Source organism: Lepidochelys olivacea (genome assembly GCF_965140295.1).
Source record: "Lepidochelys olivacea isolate rLepOli2 genome assembly, chromosome: 1".
Classification (NCBI taxonomy): domain Eukaryota; kingdom Metazoa; phylum Chordata; order Testudines; family Cheloniidae; genus Lepidochelys; species Lepidochelys olivacea.
The window spans coordinates 338,136,988-338,160,178 of NC_140411.1; the positions used below are offsets into that span (position 1 = coordinate 338,136,988).

A 23,191-nucleotide genomic window follows, 5' to 3' on the forward strand; every position below is an offset into this window, starting at 1 on the left:
AAACAATGCGTGTTACCATACACACGGTAACCAGAGTGATCAGGTAAGGTGAGCTATTACCAGCAGGAGAGCAGGGAGGTGGGGGAACCTTTTGTAGTAATCAAGGTGGGCCATTTCCAGCAGTTGACAAGAACATGGGGGGGGGGGAGGATAAACATGGGGAAATAGTTTTACTTTATGTAATGACCCATCCACTCCCAGTCTTTATTCAAGCCTAAATTAATCGTATCTAGTTTTGCAAATGAATTCCAATTTAACAGTCTCTCGTTGGACTCTGATTTTGAAGCTTTTTTGTTGAAGAATTGCAACTTTTAGGTCTGTAATCGAGTGACCAAAGAGATTGAAGTGTTCTCCGACTGGTTTTTGAATGTTATAATTCTTGACGTCTGATTTGAGTCCATTTATTCTTTTACGTAGAGACTGTCCAGTTTGACCAATGTACATGGCAGAGGGGCATTGCTGGCACATGATGGCATATATCACATTGGTAGATGTGCAGGGGGACGAGCCTCTGATAGTGTAGCTGATGTGATTAGGCCCTGTGATGGGGTCCCCTGAATAGATACGTGGACACAGTTGGCAACATGTTTTGTTGCAAGGATAGGTTACTGGGTTAGTGGTTCTGTTGTGTGGTTGCTGGTGAGTATTTGCTTCAGGTTTCGTGGCTGTCTGTAAGCAAGGACTGGCCTGTCTCCCAAGATCTGTGAGAGTGATGGGTCATCCTTCAGGATAGGTTGTAGATCCTTGATGAAGCACTGGAGAGGTTTTAATTGGGGGCTGAAGGTGATGGTTAGTGGCGTTCTGTTATTTTCTTTGTTGGGCCTGTCCTGTAGTAGGTAAATTCTGGGTACTCTTCTGGCTCTGTCAATCTGTTTCTTCACTTCAGCTCATGAAAGCTTATGCTCAAATAAATTTGTTAGTCTCTAAGGTGCCACAAGTCCTCCTTTTCTTTTTAGGTAGGAAATATACCCCTGTAAAGGAGGGAAGTGTTACCTGCCTTTTCAGCAGCGCAGCTGGAGGAAGAGAGAGATTATAACCAACATTTTCAAAAGGGCCAGCTCCGTTTTGAGGTGTTGGCGTTGTGGACATTTAGGTCTTGAATTGGGCAGGCAAAATTGTGCGGCCACACTTATTGGTCACTTTTGAAAATGGGAGTAAGTGACTTGACCAAGGTTATACAATGAGCCAAAGGCACCGTTGGGAAAAGAATGCATGTTGTCTGACTTCGTGTCCCCTGCATTAATCCCTCCCTAACAGATATAAAATTTGATATACCACCATGGTGATGACAGCAGCATAAATAGCTAAAAGATTAGTGCTTGACAATAATTACATTTTTTTTCTCACTTTGAACAGGGCACTGAACATGCTGTAAACAGAGACAAAAGCCCAGATCCTCAAAGATATTTAGGAGCCTAACTCACAGGAGTTGGTCTAGGCCAAAGTACTAAAAACAGTGCACAGCAGTTCTTGAGAATTCAATAGTTTGCCCCTCACCCACAAAATAAACGAATGTCATAATGACAAATACTACTGGACAGTGTTGGAGCAAAACAATTACTGATATAACTTACTTATAATTCACAATTACTGAATTAGTTAGAACTACTCACAACCAATTACTAATGGATTAATTATAATTATTCATGATAGTGCAGTGTTTGTTGCTTTGTAAATGTCTAAGGCAGGAAATGAATTCCTAATGCAGTAATTATCCATACTCAACATTATTCAGTTACCAAGAGTCATTATTAATGATGTAGATGCTAAGGGTATCAGTTATTAACTACCTAAATTCCTTATTGATAAATCACTGCACTCAAGAATGAGCGGGCCTGGAGTACACAGGCATACCCTTCTCCCCATCCTGCCGGGCGGCGAGGCCCTTCTGTCCCCATATTCACACGGACAGAGCAGCAGGTCCAAACCTCACGGCAAGATCCGGCGTAGAAAAACTTGAGTCATTTCTTTTACTGGCCCTTTAAGAAAAGGCCCCGCCCCGGCCTTTGCCTCGTAGGCGAACGGGTCGCAAAGGCGGCTCTGTGATTGGTTTGGGCCGCAGCCAATGGGAGAGGTAGGGATGGTGGTCGGACGGAGTCCGAGGAGCAGGGCTGCGCCATGAGCAGCTTCGGAGGCAGGATGCGGGAGTACCCCTGGCTGTCCATAGACCGCTTCGACCGGGAGAACCTGCGGGCGCGGGCCTACTTCCTGTCCCACTGCCACAAGGGTGAGGGCGCGAGAGGTCCCGCCGGCTCCGCGCGCCCGCCGCTTCGCTCGCGCTGCGCGTGCCCTTCCCTCCGCGCGCGCCTGGCGCCGCCCCCGGGGAGACCCTCCCCCGCCCCACACGGCTGGCGCCGCCGCCGCCGCCGCCCTCCCGGGGGTGTCCTGCGTGGCGGCGGCGGCGGCGGCTGCCCTCCCGAAGACCCTGTCATCCTCCCCTCCCCCGGCTCTGAGCTTCAGCTTCTCCCTTCCTCACCCCGCCCCCGCCCCACTTCCGTTGGGAGCTGTTTAACCGCACCTCAGAATCCCTCCTCAGCGTCCGCAGGGTTTAGGGGGCCCCTGGCAGCATTATTAAACTGGTGCCCTGTGTTCCACTGAAGGCAGTCCCCAGCCGGCCCCGGCGTGTCAAGGGGGCACGGCCACCCCCCCCCCCCCGCCTGTGGACCCCCCCAGAACCCCCCCCCATTGCTGACACACTTCGAGCTTCCTATGCAGGCAGTGGCTCGAGGCAGGCTTCGCGCTGTCACGTGGGGGTCGCATCTTGCCAGGGCCCAGGGCCCTCCTGCAGCCCCGCGCCACGCCTGGCTCACCCAGAGCCTGTTGACAGGAAGTACCAAGCGGTAATAACAACAATAATACGTGGGGGTGTGTGTGTGTGAGAGACTGTGACCCGTGAGAGGCAGAGTGTATGTGGGTGTGAGAGCCAGTCTGCGTGAAAAGAACCGGAGGACGTGTGGCACCTTAGAGACTAACAGATTTATTAGAGCATGAGCTTTTGTGGGCTACAGCTCACTTCATCGGATGCGTGGAATGGAACATAGAGTAAGAAGATAAACAGGCTTCAGAGTCGCAGCCGTGTTAGTCTGTATCCGCAAAAAGAAAAGGAGGACTTGTGGCACCTTAGAGACTAACCAATTTATCTGAGCACAAGCGTTCGTGAGCATCCAATGAAATGAGCTGTAGGTCACGAAAGCTTATGCTCAGATAAATTGGTTAGTCTCTAAGGTGCCATAAGTACTCCTCTTCTTTTTAAGAAGATAGATAGATATACAGAGAACATGAAAAGGTGGAAGTAGCCATACCCACCGTAAGAGGCTAATTAATTAAGATGAGCTATTATCAGCAGGAGAAATTTTTTTTTTTTTGCAGTGACAATCAAGATGGCCCATTTAGATAGTTGACAAGAAGGTGTGAGGATACTTAACATGGGCAAATAGATTCAAGATGTGCAATGACCCAGCCACTCCCAGTCTCTGTTCAAACCCAAGTTAATGGTATCTAGTTTGCATATTAATTCAAGCTCAGCAGTTTCTTGTTGGAGTCTGTCTTTGAAGCTTTTCTTTTGCAAAATTGCCACCTTTGTGTGAGTCTGTGTGAGAGAGACTGTGTGTGTGTGTGTGTGTGTTAGGGAAGTGTGAGAGACCATGAGTGGGAGGAGTCCAGCTGCAGCCAGTGAGGGGAATGGTGTCCCAAATTTTTGGGTGCACTGCACAGCCACGTATGCTGCATTTGCCCTGGTTCCCGACCCGCTCCTCCACTTCCTGTGGCTTCTCTGTGTGGGGCTATTGATCCCCGCCCTGCTCCTCCACTTCCCCTCTCTGTGTGGGGCTGTACCACCTTGCTCCAAAGTTTGCCCCAAGTTCCCCTACCCCAGAACTGTGCTGGAGCCCTCCTCCCCCCCCCCCGTTCCCATCATGTCCTTTCTGGGCATGTTACCCTGCCCACCACCCTAGTGAGACTAATTTGAAGGGTGTGTTATTGATAATCAAGTAATACAGCTAATGCGAAAGTAGAGGTAAAATGTAACCGGGTGTATCAGGAATGGAAAATTGAAAATCAGTTTCCCTTTAGCACTATATCCTGCTGCATTCTAAGGTTTTATTTTTTTAAAGAAACAATCATACTTTTTTTTCATGCCATGCACAAGAGTAACATGTCATTGTATCTAAGAGGACGTTCAGACTGAATGCTGTATCATGACCATAGATTTTTCTGCACCTGATTGGGGAGTCACTATTTTTTTTTTATTTTTATCTTCAAGGGGGCAGGAATTTCTCTCCTTCGTTTGTGCAGAACAAACTTCTGTAATGATGTACACTACATACACCTGAGGGCATTCTGTGCCAAAAAACAAATAAAAATTCTGCACACAATATTTTAAAATTCCGCAAAATTCCCATTTCATTTGTCAATAAGTAAATGCAGAGGCTTCAGCATGGCAGTGGGGAGCACCGGCTGCACGAAGATGGGAGATCACCCTGCAGCCTCCCTGCCACTGGGACATGGACTCAGCGGTGAGGCTGCACCCAACTGTGACACAGCACAAGGCCTGGGCCTGCCCCAGAAACACCCTGGGGTGCTGCCTCTCTGCGCCAGGCGGGCCAGGCACACCAGGTGTGGGGTAGGCAGAGTCAACCAGGCAGGATCCAAGTATAGAGGGGCTCAATGTGGGGTGATTCAGGTATGGGGTGAGAGGATTCTGTGTGGGACAATCTGGGTGCAGGCAACTCAGTGGGGGGCAGGGTATAGGTGTGGAGGGATCTGGATGTACAGAGGCTTGTGTGTGTGTGTGTGTGTGTGTGTGTTGGGGGGGGGGGTTTCCAGGTGCAGGGGCAATGGAATTCTGCAGGGGCTTCCAGGTGAAGGTGGTTGGGGCTCAGCAGAGGGGTCTGGGTGTGTGGCTTTAAGCGGGAGGGCTAGGGGAGTAGAGTTTGATGGGGTGCACGTCTGGGTACAGCTAGTTGGAGATCAGTGGCGTGGGGGTCTGGATGTAGGGGCTCAGGGTGGTGTAGGGGTTGGGGCATCAGGGTGGGGATTTGAGTGCAGGGAGCTCAGTGGTGGGTGGTCTGAGTGCAGGGGTGGGGGTCCGGAGGCAGATGGTCTGGGTGAAAGGGGGTGTCCAGATGTAGGGGTTGAGGTTCAGTGGGGTTTGGGTATGGAGAGCTAGGGGGGTTCTGGATGTACTGGGTGAGGCTTGGCAGCGGTGTCTGGATGTAGGAGGTCCAGATGCATGCAGGTTGGGTGGATGGGGGAGCAGCTCCCCGTACAGTGACCCCTCCCCCCACAGCAGAGGAGCGATGGGAGCAGAAAGTAGGGATGGATGCTGAGCTTCCTGCACCTGGGAGAGTTTTCTAGGGGTATGTCTGACAGCCTCAGCCACTCCTTAAGGGGAAGAGGAAGTCCTGTCTTTTCTCCAGCCCAGCCGGGACTAGCAGCTGATCCTGGCTCAAGGTAGGAGCCACTGGCTGGGGTGTCTCCAGCCCCATGGTGACTTACTCTCTGCCAGCTGCTCTAGGTGCTGAAATGATGTACCTATGCCTCTAGAGAGTGGTGCGTGATTCCTCTTGCAGTTTCCTTTTGCTTCCCCGTCAGAAAGTCATTTTTCTGTGGGTAAGCAAAGAAATCTGTGGGGGACATGAATTCTGCGCATGCACAGTGGTGCAGAATTCCCCCAGGAGTAACTACAAAACCAGACTTCTTTGTATAAATCCATCCCCCTTATCATTGTTTTTGTCTGTGTCATGTTTATTTGGGGCTTCATCATGCAAACTTAAGTGGGACTGTTGGGGAGAATAAGCATTTGTAGAATCATGCAATGAGCTCGCAGCTGGCACAGGGGGTTGCCTTCATGGAGCTCATTGTAGGATCAGGGCCTGAGATTGTTAGCTCTTCACAGGGCAGGAATCATAGTCTTATTTTACTGTATAGCACTATGCTATAAATAATAAACCTATCTGTGATTTTTTTCTATTACTCTTAAATATAAAAGCTGTGATGTATGGTAACTTTAAAAAAAATAAAGTTGTTATGAACTTTATATCTTACTGTTAGATCACATGAAAGGGCTGAGAGCGCCTTCCTTGAAAAGAAGACTGGAGTGCAGGTAATGGCTTTCACTAAAGTAATATCATTGGAACTTGTCCCTTAAGTGCTGGGGAAATTCAGGTCTACACACTTTTCTCAGTAAACTTTTCTTGAAAGATCACTGGGACCTGGAGACAACCCCACTGCTGTGGTTCCCCCCCCCCACGCCAGCACTTGCTCTTGCAATATGACACATTCCCTTTGTTTCTCTGCCAAAGCTGTTACGAATTATACCTGATAGGTCACGCACAAGAACTGCTGCGAATTATACCTGATAGGTCACTCACAGTTTGAGTCTAGGCTGAGGCACACAAACAAAGTCCACAACTGCAGAGTTTCCAGAGTTTATTACGCTAAGTTATTATTCTAAGTTTATTACGCTCGAGCGTGATGCCCCCCTGCTAGTCAGGAGGGGACCCCGAATGAGGGTTATACAGAGATTATATACTTTTTAGCAAAGCATGTTGCCCTCATGCATTGGAAACCTTAGCCAATAGACAAACCCTTCCCTTATATACCACCTATCCCTGCAAGGTACGTTCCCCATGCTAGACCATTACTTCAACTACACAACATGGTCTTAAAGCAATGCACCAGTAGCCTTTCTTATCAGGATGGAAGGCTCACATCAAGGCCAGGAGGCAGGGAGTTAGGAACAGACAAAGAACAGAAATCGGGAGTTGAGACAGGCTGGAAACAAGGGGGAGGGTTTTCACAGGAATGCAGTATCTAAGGAACGCTCCTCCTGGTGCACGATGTGCTTGCTTTTAGACAATGGTGGGCCCCAAACCAAAGTGCTATGCTAACATATGCTAACTTTTCCTTAACAAAGCCTACCCCAACCCTGCATTACCTCAAACAGCTGTGTTCCTACTTCTCTGATCAAAGTGGGCAAAAGTTCAAATACTACACATACTGTGTTATAATTGGGTAGAAAAGTGTATTACATATTACAGTAATGTCCAGAAGCTCTAGTCAGGATTGGAGGTCCCATTGTGTCATGTGCTGTGCAAACACACAGAGTATACAATCTAATTTAAAACAAAACACAAGTAGGTATAACAATCTGAAGGAGTACGATGATGGTAACAGGGATATAGGTGGTTACATAGACTACTTACCTGCTCAACTTGGTGTTTTTGAAGATTTTTTTTTTATAAGATCTGTGGAAAAAAATGCAGTATACCAACCTGAGTACGGATTGGCTTCCACACAAATCATCCCATCTGAGTACTGATTAAAATCTTATCACATCATACATTCCATATATGGCACATTGTACAATTTCTAGAATACTTTTATTTGAGCTTTAAAACAATCTGATGGTTTGTATTTTGTATCTCTTTCCATATAAAGGTAGGTCTGTTTGCTACCGTAAGCCCCACAGTATCATATTCAGAGAGGGAAGTAATTCTTAAAATGACCTAAATACTTTTTTTATACCTAAACATGTAATGACTTCTAGGGTTAGGTAAAAGTGAGTGCTGGATCCCATTTGGAATCTACCTGTACCAGCGATATAAAGTTTCTAGCCCTGCAGGGTTGTTAGATAACAGACTTTAAAATTGTGAATAAAAAAGCTCTTGCTGGACCAGGATGGAATCTACTTAAACTAATTCTAATTCACCTTTTCCACGTGGACTCTGTACATGGCAAATCTGGTTCCTCATCGTACTAGTTTAGAGTATGTCAGTGCAGAGTTCTGATGGGAGTCTAGATGACATTATAGTCTATGAAGGTGGTCCGGGATGGGAAGGGGACTGGGATTGAGGTGCACCTTTTGGCTCCTGCTGGTGCTGCTGCTGCAGAGGAAGTGTAGGCGTTAGGGAGAGTTGGGAGGAGGTCAGACTAGACAACAGTATACAAAGTTAGTAAATATGGATGATGTGGCGATGTTACCAGGGTCCAAAGGCTGTGAATATCTGTTGCCTCTTCCTGCTGGGAATCTGGACCTCTTCCCATGGGACATCGCTATTTTGCCAGCCTGCTTGGCTCGGGAGAAGGAGTACATGCAGCTTTGTACCAGTGGGATGTCTGAGCAGACACCCCTATGTTCAAGTGGCCTGGGCTGTATCTACCCCACTATTGCTGCTCTCTGGTGCTAGAAATCTGGAGCCTGCTTGGGTTGGGTGTAGTTTTACCCAGGAGCAGGTTCCTCATCCTTCAGTCCTTTGTTCAGAATCTTTTGAATTTATTTGTTGCCCCCTCACCAAAATGTGGGGAGCCACAGCAAATGTAACCACTTATTAAATTATATCTTCAAGACAATCGTCTACAAATTTTGCCTGACCACTGCAGTTACCTGCTCATAACCTTTTTTACTATCAACTAGATGTGGGCCAGGATCCAAGCTCCAGATATAACCTTTGTATTTCTAAAATGACAGAGCTAAACTTTGGATTCTAAACTCTCTCAAACTCAGCAGTTCAAAATCCAGATCTAGGTTGATGTGTTTGGATTTGGCCCATTAAGGAGAGAGGAGTGAGCTGGGATCTGTGATCTAACTCCAGACCATTTGGGTTCAGATACGTGCTTACTATTGTCTCCAATAATGTCCTCTGTTCCCTGTTACCAAGGCAACAGAGCAAATTTTGGCCCTTCCCACTCTGTCACTGTTTCTTCTTCCATACTAAGGCCAGGTCTACACTACAGCGTTAGGTGGACGTAAGGCAGCTTACGTCAACCTAATTGTCAGTGTACACACTGCAGCCTTGCTTCCACCGATGTAAGTGCCCTACTACACTGACATAACTCCACCACCATGAGCGATGTAGGGCTTATGTTGGTGTAATTCGGGAATGCAGTGTCCTTGTAGACATTGCCTTACTTGCATCTATTGGCTGTAATTCTTGTCAATTTCACGTCTCTTCTGGACCTGTGAAATTGACAAAAAAGCTGGCTCCTGGCTCCCCAGCCAGGCTGCTCCTGGTCTCCACTTCAAGCCTGGCTTCTGCCCTCCTGGCTCCCCACTCTCATCTGGGCTGCTGCCCTGGCTCCCTGCTCTGATGCAGGCTGCTACCTGGACTCTCGGCTCCCCACCAGGAAAGGGGCAGACCCACCAGGCTTCTCGGTTTTCTGCCAGGAGCCCAACTTCCCCCAGCAGGGAGCTCCGTGTCTGGAGTCTGGTTGCTGCCTTGCTCCTGGTGGAAAGCCCGGAGGTAGCAGGGTTGGCTGCGCTGTTCCCGGCGGGGATCTAAGAAGCCCAGTGAAGTTGCCCCATTCCCAGGGGAGCTGCATGTAGAGCTGAGAGTCCTGACTCAGCCTCCCACACTGCCCCTCTTAAGTTGGTGGAAGCGCTCTTGGTGAGGACGCGCACCACCAACAGAAGAAGGGCAGTGTGGACTAGATTGACTTAAGTTTATACAGTAGACATCCCCTAGGTGTGAGTGGAATAGCAACAGACACTTTCCTGGAGTGCAAATAAATAATGTCTAGTGTTTTGCCATTTCCTACCCTTGCAGTGATGTATTTTAAATAGGCGAATGTCTCATAGCCATTTGGTAGTCCACTGCTAAACTCTGTTGTTCCCTAGAACCCAAATTGGGTTTACAAGTTGGTAGCTTACTTGATCCCTTCTTAAAAGCGAACTGAGAAGCTCAAGAAAGGAGTTAGAGATCTTATGGTTTTCTCTAAAGCCTGGAATGGTGTAAGAAACTACATTCCAATGCTCGAATTAGGTGTTTGTGATAGTTATCAACTATTCCAGGAAAGTATGGGGACCTTTAAACTCAGATCTTGATAGGTAAGCAAAGGAGGAAAGGATTTTTTTTTTTTTAAAGCAAGTATTTGTAAGTTTAGATACGTGTCTTAGGAAGACCCACACACCTGGTGGAGTGACTCTGTTTGACCTGTGGTCTGCCTCCAGCCTGTGGTAGGACAACTTCATGAACTCTACTGCTTCTACGGTTCTGTTACTCCCCTTCTAACTAGGGGAAAGGTCCAGAGGATATGCGGAGTGGCACATGACACTTGATTGTTCCCTGTTCTGTATTTTGAAAGCCTTATTGATCTGTTTTCTTCTCTGTGTGCAGCTTGAAAGTTCACTTGTACTGTTCACCGGTAACCAAGGAGTTGCTGCTGACTAGCCCGAAATACAAGTTTTGGGAGAATCGCATTGTAAGTTAACTTTTTAACATGAAAGCAAGTGTCATTGTTATACCAATAAAATAAAATCCAGCAGGATCTTATTAAAGGGGAAAAGGCAAAATACCACATTTACTGTGAATACAGAAAGAATCGTAGTAAGCAGTTAGTTATAGCTATAACATTCCATTCAATCTCATATTTATTCATTCATACACAGACACACAGGTTCTGTAAGGTTGTTATCATAGTTACCAGCCTTAGAGTTGCTCATGTCAAGCCACTGGCCAGGTAGCCTGGACATGAGGAGGGAGCAGGGCCTTGTCAGATGCTCATCTGATGCTCCTGGAAGTTGGTTTGCAGAATCAGACCCCTCAAAGTTCTCACTTTCTAGAGTCCATTTTTATAGGAATTTCTTCCTATGCCAGTCTATGGGAATTGCTTCATCATGCTGTTGCTGAATCAATCAGCAGATGGCACATTCCTGACGGCTCCGTGCTGCCAGATGTTATCTTGTTCTTTGATTCTCCCATTCTTGAGGCTGTTGGGTGGATTCCAGTCTGCCCTCCGGGGGTCCTCTGGTTATTTCCACTTGACGCCTTCTTCAGCCGATGGACACTGGATTCTTAGGCTGGCACCTCCCTGATCATTCAGTTATTATCCACACCAAGCATCCATCCACATACATCCTCTCTCTCTATTTTAATCACAATTGTTAACAAAGCGAGATAAATACAGCAAAAGGGCGGGGAGTCTCTGGGTGCTGTTTCTGTTAGAGTATTGCTTTGAGTCTCTCTCTGTGTGAGTAGTTGTTGTTTACAAAGAATTGCTTTGAGAACAGACTCTGTCTTAGAATGTACTAACACAATTAGCAGCTTGCAAGTTTCACACAGAGAGGGAGAGAAACAGTACCAAAAACCAAGAGACCTCTTAATTAGTAATACCCTGGAATTTAAACTATGGGGAGTCAAACTCATTTGTGATTTTAATACAGAACTTTAATATGATCCAACATAATTAATTGTTAATCATATCAGACTTTGTTCCTCCCCAAATCCACCATGTTGAAAAATACAATCTACTCCAAATTGTCCAAAGCAACAGTTTTTAAGTAGTGATGCTGGTGTCCAGTGCTACAATGATCTGTGGGTTTAATTTTCACCCCACGCCATGTCATCCCCTCCCCTTTCAGGTTATGTCTGCAGTACAAATTACTTTGGTATGACTTATATCGCTCAGGGGTGTGAATAAGCCTCTTCCCTCCCCTTGAGCGATGTAAATTACACCGACCCTAAGCACCGGTGTAGACAACACTGTGTCAGCAGGAGAGCTTCTCCTGCTGACATACCTGCCTCCTCTCATGAATGCAGGAGTTATTAAGCCAACGGCAGAGCTCTCTCCCATCGGCTTAGAGTATCTTCACCAGAAGCGCTACAGCAGTGCAGCTGCATTGGTGCGTTAGAGTTGCTGATGCACTCGTGCAGCTGCACCGCTGTAAATGATGTAGTGTAGATCAGTGGTTCTCAAAGCCGGTCTGCCGCTTGTTCAGGGAAAGCCCCGGTGGGCTGGGCCAGTTTGTTTGCTCCCACTGGCTGCAGTTCGCCGCTCAAGGCCAATGGGGGCTGCAGGAAGCAGCATGGGCTGAGGGATGTGCTGGCTGCTGTTCCTGCAGCCCCCATTGGCCCGGAACGGCGAACTGTGGCCAGTGGGAGCTGCGATCGGCCGAACCTGCGGACGCAGCAGGTAAACAAACTGGCCTGGCCCGCCAGGGGCTTTCCCTGAACAAGAGATGGACCGGTTTTGAGAACCACTGGTGTAGACATAGCCTCAGTGTCCGTTGTATGCTCTTTGGAATCGCATGTTTATTTCTATTCAGCCAGTAGTCCTATCTTTCTTTCCACAAACTTAGCAATTCTCTTGATTTTTCTTTTAGTTTCTCTTCCTCTCCTCTAAACATGATGTTGTCCTACCTTCCCTTATGTCTGCAACACACTCTGCCTGCCCTGATTTATTTGTGTCCCTTCTTTTACTTCTCTGTTTCTCTTGGTTTAAGGTCTCCTTTTTTATGTGTGGAGGGGGGAGGAATCTTTTGAGGGAGTGCTGTTTCCCTCCTGCTTTATAATGTCTTTCTTCCAGCCTCAAAAACTTCATATCATGATACAAAATCACCCCAGAGCCTATTTGTCTCCATGAATTTTAGCTGTAAACAGAGTGAATATAAACACTATGCATTGGGCAAGTGTTGGATTATATAAATGTGACCTACTTGCAGTTTGTCTTTTCAACATGGCATTTAGCTACAATGAACACTCATCACACTGTCTAGATGGTACTAGTCTTTCTTTGTACTCGTATGAACCTGTATTTTGAAAGCTCCTCAGACTGGGATCCTGTTCTTATTTGGCAAATGCTACCTTTTATAAAAAGCTGTAAAACCTACTGTATTGTTCTTTATACTAAAGCATTATAAGTACTTAATATGGTATTTTACATATTTCACAGCATTGCATGAACATCAAGTTCCATTAGCTTTCTGTAACACTTTTATAGAAAGTTTTGTTTCTATTACTTTGACTTTGTGTATCTTCAGTAATCTACAAACAAAGGAACTTGGTGACATACTAATATGATGGTTGAAGTATAGGGTTTTTATTTATTTATTTTATTCTACAATCTACCTAGCATTGTGGGTTTTCAAAGTATACTGTACTAGGTTCTTATTTTTGAGGGAAGGTTACAGTAGGTGATTTGAAAATTTTAGGTTTTTTGCAGATTGCTGTATTTCTGTGTAGTATCTAAGATTATACATGGAGGTTTCCTGTAGTGCTACGTATTATCCTGATCTTCTGATTTTAAAACATCCTTGTAATAAGAGTTTTATAGTTGCACCTTCTAGATTTGCATGCCTGAGTACACAAATTTAAAAAGCAGAGGAGTTGCCGATGTTGCTCCCTGTAATGACTTACAGAGTTATAGTGAACTGTACAGCTAGAGCCCTGCATCTGATCCGCAATCTGCAAAAATGGTCTATGGATATCCGATATGAAACAGATATCTGCAGATTTGCAAGGCTCTGTGTACAGCCACTAAATCAGAAAGTAGTTGAGTGGGTGTCTTGTTCACAAACTTTGTCTCATAACAAATGATAAGCTTTCTCTTTGCATCACTGTGCATTACAGTGTAAAGTTGATTAAAACTGGGTTGATATTCATTAGAATAGGAGAGCTGTTCAAAATATCAACTTCTGTCTAAATAATTGTTTATGATTTGCGATCTGAGCTTGATGAGAAGTCTGAGAGTGTGAATAAGATATCTAGAAAGCATCTTTTGATCTATTGAGAGCTTAAAATTAAAATTGCCAGGAATATGGCCAGAAATCTATCCTTTACTTGTGCCTATGAAAGCAAATTTTCTTCTGCCGATCGTAAAACCATTTTTCGGGAAATTTAGACGCAAAACTTAGATTTCTGATAATTCCAGTGGGAAATAGGTTTATCTCTGGAGTGAAATATTCCTAACCAATGTTTGAAACCCCAACACTGCAGCGTTGTGCTAAGTCATGAGAGTAGCAAAGTGAAACTGATCATCAACCTGTTTTAATTGTCCAAGCTGAATGAAGTGTAGAAAGTGTATCAGTATTAATTATAGTTTAAAAATCTTTTGATAGTCCAAGGTGTTATGAATTTCAGTATTTGTGGTGTTAATACTACAAAAGTGACACACAGCTATTGTTCCTTACGTATCAGCTCCTTGCATTTTTGGCATGTGTAGCTATATTTTGTGGCTAGGTAATGTACAAGTTTGATATACTTCTATGTATTTTGTTTAAATTTTGGCTAGCTAGCTGGGAAATCCAACACCACAGCTCTGAGATTTGTCTCATCATAGTCCATACTACTGATGTGCACAAACCATTAAATATTAAACTGTAAGATATCTATGGCTTATAGACTCAGAGCTCACTCACTATCTGTTTAGCTTAACAAAGAGAAGGCAGAGGGGTGACTTGATTACAGTCCATAAATAACAAATATTTAATAATGGGCTCTTCAATCTAGCAGAGAAGGTATAATACAATCCAATGGCTGGAAGTTAAAGTTAGACAAATTCAGAATGGAAATAAGGCGTACATTTTTAATGGTGAGAACAATTAACCACTGGGACTGTTTACCAAGGGTCATGGTAGATTCTTCATCACTGAAAATTTTTAAATCAAGATTGGATGTTTTACTAAAAGCTATACTCTGGGAATTATTTTGGGGAAGATCTATGACTATGTAATTCAGGAAGTCAGACGGGTCCCTTCTGGTCCTGGAATCTTTGAATCTATTTATCATAAAAAACCTAGAGCGATGTGTAGGCTAGTTGCTTAGCTAAGAAACTGGGATATCAAGTGTTGCAGCTCTTGCTTGGAGGCATGATGGCCCCCACTCTCCCAGTTTTCCCCCAGTGTTGGGTTTTTAACCTGTAGAGGCCAAATGATCATCTCTGCTTTTTGGCAGGAGAAGGTGAAATGCTTGGAAATACTGACCAGAACTGAACAGAAAATTTGAGAATAGGAGAGGAGCCTGATTAGCAGTATCTTTCTCCCCATCAGTAGTTCAGAGGGGCTTCTATATGGTATGTTAGTTTGAGGTTCCAAGGGTATTTGGAAGGGGGATGGGGCAGAATGGGGGGATAACTCCTCTCCATGGCATCTGCATGTAAATATGCAGAAATTCCAACAGCTTGCTGATTTCTGAAAAGCTGCTTTGTGGCTCCTTCCTTCAGGGGTGAGGGGATAGAGTCCAGGAATCAATGGGAAGCTAAAGGAAGCTGTGCTGATGTGGTGGTCATGATGCAGAGACATCTCCCAGGGAAAGGCTCAGGATCTGGGGAATTTTGAAATCACTGGGCTGGGAGGGCTGCACTCCCTGTCTTCTCCACAGGAAGACATACCCACCACACCCAATGACATGATGGTGCTTTGGGAACCCCACAGCCTCAAAACCCCACGGAGTTCATAGAATATCAGGGTTGGAAGGGACCTCAGGAGGTCATCTAGTCCAACCCCCTTGCTCAAAGCAGGACCAATCCCCAATTTTTGCCCTAGATCCCTAAATGGCCCTCTCAAGGATTGAGCTCACAAGCCTGGGTTTAGCAGGCCAATGCTCAAACCACAGAGCTATCCCTCCCCCAAAAGTTCTCAGAGTAACTCATTGGTGCCTCCTGGATTTTTCGTGTAGGGAATGATATAGCCCTTAATGCAGAAAAACAATAAGCCACTCTCTGTTTCCAGCTCTTGTGAGACTTGTGATCAAATTGTGGTAGTTTATGTTGAAGCCCCAGCACCTGGAGTCATATTACTTTGTGAGATGCTTAACTTTTATTGTCAAATATGCTTCTAATCTGCAGGATTGAAGCTTGAAAACATGTCTTCAAACTTGTACAAGTTCAAAACCCACAAGAGATGAAGAACTGAGCCATTTTAAAAAAAAAGTCCCAAGCTTATCTCATGATTTTTTGGGGGCGGGGGATAAGGGGGAGTCTGATTCATGGTTGCTTATTTTTGCAGGGTTTTTTTTTTTAAACACTTGAGGCTGGCGTCATTGCTTTCTCCGCCAAAAATAAGCCTTATAATACTGAGAAAGTCAACACAGCTTCTTTAAAATGTTGGAATGTCAGGTGTAACAGTGTCTCTTGATCCAGGTGTGCTCAGCTTAGTTAGCTTCCATCCATTTACAGTTGTCAGAATGTATTTTTTTTTATTGAAATTGAAAGTACGTGAGTTTTTGGGGAAGTTTAATTTGTTTTCCTTTTTCTGCAGGCTTGGATTGTCTGCCCTATGGATGCATGTAGACATTTAAGATGTCTGTGGCATGTCAGCCAACAGCTAGACATAATCATACATCAAACACCATGTGTACTACATTTTATGATGCATTTTTCTGTTTGTTGTAGGTTACCCTTGAAGTTGAAACTCCAACTCAGATTTCTTTACTTGATGAAGCGTCTGGTGAGGTAACCTTTTAAAAACAAGTATTTTTAACAACCAATTGAAAGTTTTAAAGAATTTTAAGTTCATACTTACATAATAAATGTCACTTTTTTGCTCCCTTTAACTGGACAGAAATGAGATTCCCCATGCTCCAACCCATGTTTCGCTACTTAGAGACCCTTTCCCCACTGTGCCCCATGTCTGGATCACTTATTCTCCCCATCTGCTTAGTGTTGTTCTGTCTTTCTCTCTGCTGTATCTGAGGTCTCCAACCTATTCTTTCTTTTCTCATGATTTTTTCATAGCTCATTTCAAGGCTGGTTGAAACATATGCGCATGCACACAACACTTTGTCCTGAACATCCCGTCCGGGGCAAAACAGTGTGTTTTGAGATTGGTCCCTCAGTAAACAAGTTCTGAGGGTACAAAGGAGAAGGGGATTATGATTTGTCCTGTGGGAGCTTTACTCGGCTGCTTGGAGTTGCCCGGAAAATCACTGCCATACAGGGCCTGAGACCAGGGTGCGGGGAGAAGACACCCTCACTTTTCCAAGAGCACTTGAAGTGGCTACATAAATTAGTACACTTTGATCACTGTCACGTCCAGTGTCACCAGTATTGCCCCACAGACTGAAACTAACACTAAACTGTTAAAATGTCTCTTGATTTCTAGAAAGAAGAAATAGTGGTGACGCTTCTACCAGCTGGTCACTGCCCAGGATCAGTCATGTATGTGCTTTCAGTAGATTCTGCATATTTTTAAATGTACAGAACAGTTCTTTGTAGAAATAGATTCCATTTTTCTAGCTAAAATAAATTAGTGAAGATTAATTGCTAGTACTTACATTTATTATTAATAATATTATGGTAGCACCCAACCCCCCCCTTCAGGATTGGAGCAGCATCATGCTGTGTGAGATCTACAAACATAAAGAATCTTGCTTTTTCTAGTGGTTATATGATAGGTATATTCCTAGGAGCATGTTACTTTGCAGTTGCTATGTTCTGGAACCTTTTTTTAAGTAACAGATTTTTTTTCTGGGTGCGTTTTTGTCTTTTAGCAGATGCACTTTAGGGCTTTGGTTTGGAAAATATGGCCCTTAGGAAATCAGTTGGGAACTTGGATCAGTTGGTTTCAATTACATAGTTTTTATTTAAAATTTCATATTGTGCTAGATAAAACTGTGGAAGCAGTTTCTGCATGCTGCCGTGCCCTTTCCTTCTCTCCTCTCAGAAAGCCCCTTTGTTAACTGCTTCCGTAAACATTGTTAATAGGGTCCTACCGAGTTCACAGCCATGAAAAACGGACCGTGAAATCTGGTCTTTTGTGTGCTTTTACCCTCTAGTGTACAGATTTCATGGGGCCAGACCAGCATTTCTCAAATTGGGGGTCCTGACCCAAAAGGGAATTGCAGGGGGGTCGCAAAGTTCTTTTAGGGGGGTCGCGGTATTGCCACCTTTACTTCTGCGCTATCTTCAGAACTGGGCGGCCAGAGAACAGTGGCTGTTGACCGCACAACCAGCTCTGAAGGCAGCGCCCTGCCAGCAGCAATGCAGAAGTAAGGGTGGCAATATCATACCAGGCCATCCTTACTTCTGTGCTGCTGGCGGGGCTCTGACTTCAGAGCTGGGATCCCGGCCAGCAGCCGCCACTCTCCAGATGCCCAGCTCTGAAGGCAGCACCGTCACCACCAGCAGCGTAGAAGTAAGGGTAGCAGTACCGCAACCCTCCCTACAATAACCTTGCGACCCCGCCCCCCACCAAAACTCCTTTTTGGGCAGGACTCCTACACTTACAACACTGTGAAATTTCAGATTTAAATAGCTGAAATCACAAAATTTATTATTTTTAATATCCTATGACTGAAATTTATCAAAATGGACCATGAATTTGGTAGGGCCCTAATGATTAAGTCTGACTTTGAACAATAGCATGAAGTCATAGCCTCTCGGTCAGGTTGGTCTGGAGGCAAGTGGCAGAACAATAATTTGTTCTGTGTGGAGGGGTGGGAAAACCATGCAAAATTAGGAATCCTAATATATCAGTTTGACATGGCTTGAGTTGTAGGAGGGTTCCCTGCAAACAGCCAACTCCTGCTTCTGTTGAGGGCAGTGGGTATTCTGCCATTGACTTTGATGGGAGCAGAATTGGGTCCAAAGAACCCAGCCCTGAGAGGTGCCGAGCATTTGAGCTCCCTGTGGTTTCAATGAGAGTTGGGGAATTCAGCACATCTTCAGTTGAGGCCAAGATCTTTCTAGATTTTTAAGGCCAGAAGGAACAATTTTGATTATCTAGTCTGACTCCTGCATAACACAGTCCACAGAATTCCACTCAGTAGTTCTGCATCAGGCCCAGTAACTAGTTGACCTAGACCATTTCTTTCAGAAAGGCATCCAATCTTGATTTTTAAAGAGGTCAAATGATGCAGAAGCTATCATGTTACTTGATGAATTGTTCCAGTAGTTAATTACCGTCATAGTTAAAAATCTGTCTTATTTTCAGTTTGAATTTCTGTAGCTTCAGTTTACATAACTAGGTTCAGTGGCGGGGTCTGCTGGATGAAATATTTGTCTAGCGTCAGATATATTCTCCCTAGTTAGGTACTTCTAGACTCTGATCCTATATTAAGCTTCTTAAATCGTACTGCAAAGCACAGTTGACATCAGGGGTGTTTGCTTGGATAAGGATGGGAAATTCTGACTGCTACTAAAAGAAAGAAATGATACTTTTACTTGTTGTTTGGTTTGTGCGCGTGTGTGTGTGTGTTCTCTAGTTTTTCCTTGTTACAAGATTTTTCATTTGTCCCAGTGAGGCAGAACACACTTTTTTCCACTCCAACAAATAAGTACCTTTCAGGACTGCAGCAGTAGTTAAAAAAGCAATGCAAGAACTTAGTAAAATAAAGCATCCTCTGCTGCAGTGTGATATTAAAATTAAACAACAAGTTCAAGTTTAGCTTCAATGGTAAATTTCTGGGACTGGTGGCTACAAAAGGGCCCAAATTCTACCCTTGCTAATACCCGTGCGAACCCCGTAGTCTGCAGTGAGGTTGGACATGTGTGAAAGCAGACTTTGATTCACTGGGCCAAATTTAGTATTTCTGTAGTTCAGTTTCTGTGAAATTACTGCAAGGATAAATCTGGCCCATTATCTTTTGTGCATCATGGGCTTTCTCTGAAACTCTGCATTTGCACAGATTTCTCCAAATAAAATTATCATAGAGCTCAACAATTGCAGTACTTTGTGTTGCTGTAATTAACTAGTGCTTTTATTTCTAGGTTTTTGTTTCAAGGCCAAAATGGCACTGTACTTTATACTGGAGATTTCAGACTAGCAAAAGGAGAAGCAGCTAGAATGGAGCTCTTGCATTCGGGGACCAGGTACAAAAATTCATAACAATCTTAAATTATTTTTTTCTGGTGAGAGTTCATCTGGGTGTGAAATTTAGAAAGACTTAGAGACACTCTGGTCATGGACATTCAAGACTTACGACATCTTATTCCTTCAACTCCCACGTAATTTGTGGTTTTAAAAATGTAGTCCTTAGCAAGGTGTTTCTATGATAATTGACTCAGAAATCATTTCTAATGACTCCACATTCCTCTTGATAATGAGGTGGCTTTCACGGACCTGAAAACTGCTGCCACAGAAGCTAGTTTAAAAAGATCACTATGTTAGTACTGTAAGACGAATCTGAAATAAGACACAAATCTAACTTTACTGTGCTGTAAAATGTACTAATACAGTTACAGGTGTTGCAATTTGAGTTATGGCTTATTTAAAATTTCTTCAATAACCTTAATGTATAGAACCTCTGAATCTGTGATTTTGATAACAGCAATGTTAATGACAGTCTTGCATGTGTTAAAGAAAACATAGGAAGCCCCTGTATTTCCCAAATCACTGTATCTTTAAAAAAAAACAAAAACGAGGAGTCCTTGTGGTATCACAAGGACTCCTCGTTGTTTTTGCTGATACAGACTAACATGGCTACCACTCTGAAATCTGTATCTTTAAAATCACCAATAGCTTGTTTCTATATTTACAGTTTGTGTGTTCATACTGCACTTACGAGCTGAGATTAGCAGTTTCCCCAATGATATAAATATCACCATAAGTAATAGTACAATATAAGATCTATGTGTTGAATTGGTATTCTAATACCTATTTTATATGGTGTTTGGACTACAATATTGAAGAATTGCTTGTACTCTTGCCCAATCTGTGGGCAGTTAACTTGTGTTACTAAAATCAGAGTTTAGAATCTGGTGTCTTGACTCACCATTTTCCATAATGGAATTCTTGTTTCCGTTTTGAAATAGACAGAAATTTCTGACTAGATCAGTCAGTCGATGGGGCACGCCTGGGTATCGCGATGCAGTATTTGACATGACAATATCTCAATTCTCTCTTTCAGAGTGAAAGACATTCAGAGTGTATATTTAGACACCACTTTCTGTGATCCCAGATTTTATCAGATACCAAGCAGAGTAAGTCCAATCAAGCTTTAGCTGGAGGCACATAAAGCCATTGATGTAATTAATCAGTGTTTTGTCTTTGTATAATCCTGAAAGGCAACAGTTTTTTTAAACACATTATCTAAAACAGTGTTTCTCAACCTTTTTGTGCTGGTGACCCCTTTTGGATTTAAAAAAATGAAAATTAAAAAACTGTGACACCCCCTCCAGCCCCTCTCCCCGCCCCCCAAAATAATGATGCCATACCTTAAACTCAGGGCTCTGGGCTGAAACGTAAATTAGTTTTGTGCGGTCTCTTGTGGCATGAGACCCAAGGCTACTGCTCTGTTTGTGACCCCTGAACACGCCCTGTGACCCCTTCGGGGGTCATGACTCCCAGGTTAAGAAACACTGATCTAAAACATTTCTGAAGTCCAGTAACTTGGATACATCTACAAAGTTAAACACACAACTTTTCTAACCTTTTTAGGAGGAATGTTTAAATGGGATATTAGAGTTAGTGCGAAGCTGGATCACTCTGAGTCGCCATCATGTTGTATGGCTAAATTGCAAAGCTGCCTATGGATATGAATATTTATTCACAAACCTCAGTGAAGAACTTGGAGTCAAGGTAACACTTTAATAATAACTGCTTTATAAACAGAACCTCAGTGCTGATTGTGAGCAGTATACTGACCTGGAAAATGACCATTCAGAGGACTTCTGCAGTATCTGAAAGGTTTGCACACTTTCATTCACTATACTAATGGTAACCTGGTAAATGAGCTTTTGTGGTGCATAGTAACAATGCCTACTAAACCACTTAGTGGCTGCTATCTACTCAAACTTCTGGGTTCTACAGTCAGAAGTTAATCCTGATTCTCCAAGAGACACATTCTGCTGTTTACCCTATGGCAGCCATGGGATGCCCTGTAAGGAAGTCTATGGTGGGGAGTTCCCTAGGCTACGTGTGAGAAGTAAGATCCTAATATTGATGGGCAGTGAATGTCACTGAGCATGTTCAGGGAGTCCCTGTCCTTCCTAGAATATGTTTACCTGTTGTAGATGTTAGCCAACGATTTGCCAAATTCTTAGCTCTACTTCCCTTGCTGATAATGTCTGAGTAATTGCTCATTCTCCTTTTCTTGGTCTCTGCCAGTATTTCTGGTAGCAGATTTACTCCTGATGAGTGGTTATTGATCTAGTCCAAGTCCAGATTGTTAAATGCATGAAGCTACTTACAAGACTCAGTATATTTTCTTTAGGTCCATGTGAACAAACTGGATATGTTCAATAACATGCCGGAAATCCTCTACCATGTTACCACGGATCGGCACACTCAGATTCATGCATGTCGACATCCACGGGTGCGTATCATTTTGTAAATCAACTGTGAACTTCCTTTTTAAAATGAGTGATTGCAGACACTAATGTTTACAATATTAACCTTCTCAAGCAGAGAGTTCCCCGAGGAAACTCAGAGTGGCAGTACAGTACTGAGGGGAGTAAGAAGTTGAGCCACTAGTTAATGGACTAAAGTAAAGGAACCGTTAGTCAAACAACAAAAAAAACTTAGTTTCATACTTAAAACCTAGTTGTGATACTTCCAGGGGATACCCAGGGCTGTGAGGCACCTCAGAAACCACCTGCCCTTAGCGTGAGGAAGCCTTGTTTGTGCCTGCTGGTGGTAAGCTCTCCAGCTCCACCGGTCATGGGTAACACAAGCACTTCCCTTTTAGCCTGCACAGGTTGCGCTCGCTCTCTCTACACGTTAGCAATAGGTACACTCCAACCATCAAATCCTCCAAGTATCTTCCTGGAGCATCCAGCCCCTGAACCTTCATAGTATTCCTGGATTTGTGGCTTCCAAAAAACAGTACACCCCAGCTACCAGTTCCACTCAATCACCACTCTGCTTACCACACAACACTTACATGTGCTCATAGTGAAATCAAGTAGAAGATTATTTAACAAGCCACAGAGATTCAAGTAATAGCAGGTAGAAGTAATTGGAAACAAATGGTTGCATATAAAATAAAAACATAACATGCATTTTAGAACACAGACTTAATTAACTAGATGCTGTCATGTCTTGTAGCGTAATGCTCGCCCAAAGTCCTTTCAGCGTTATACAGCCAGGCTGGCTTTGACCTTCCTTTCATAAGACAAACAAGCAGTTAGCTTGTCTCTTTGGTGAAGGATTCAGGGTGTCTCTTGATACTCAGACTTATCAGAACAATCCTTTGTCCTTATTCCTAAACAGGACACCTCTTGCTGATTGTTTCTTCCTGTGACTTGGTTTTCCTTGCTGATTTTGCAATCTTTTGATTAGCCTCAGGCTCAGTATACAAATAGACATATGTGGTGAGGTGGGACAAAACACATATGACCTGACAGGGAGATAAGCATCTGTTACCATCTGCTTGAAAGGCATGTTGCTGAGGTATGTCACCTTCTGGTCACCTGCCTTAATCCCAAGACCTTAACATAATTTTCTGTATAGATTTCTTAAATATTATTTGTATATACCTTTTGCAATGATTATGACCAGTAGGCTACTGGCTCTCAGTTGAGACCTTACATGCCACCC

General features: G+C 44.0%; 1 protein-coding gene across 1 annotated transcript in view; it reads left to right on the forward strand.

Annotated features, from left to right (window-relative positions):
* Positions 1-1,767: 1,767 nt before the first annotated feature.
* The window catches only part of DCLRE1C (DNA cross-link repair 1C), a 28,638-nt gene continuing 7,214 nt past the window's right edge, over positions 1,768-23,191 (forward strand). The window contains exons 1-9 of the mRNA XM_084649591.1: positions 1,768-2,227; positions 6,052-6,103; positions 10,116-10,200; positions 16,108-16,167; positions 16,817-16,872; positions 19,423-19,524; positions 20,562-20,634; positions 21,092-21,232; positions 21,867-21,968. Coding sequence (XP_084505717.1) covers positions 2,119-2,227; positions 6,052-6,103; positions 10,116-10,200; positions 16,108-16,167; positions 16,817-16,872; positions 19,423-19,524; positions 20,562-20,634; positions 21,092-21,232; positions 21,867-21,968 — 780 coding nt within the window. The 5' untranslated portion in view covers positions 1,768-2,118. The remainder of the gene's footprint in view (positions 2,228-6,051; positions 6,104-10,115; positions 10,201-16,107; positions 16,168-16,816; positions 16,873-19,422; positions 19,525-20,561; positions 20,635-21,091; positions 21,233-21,866; positions 21,969-23,191) is intronic.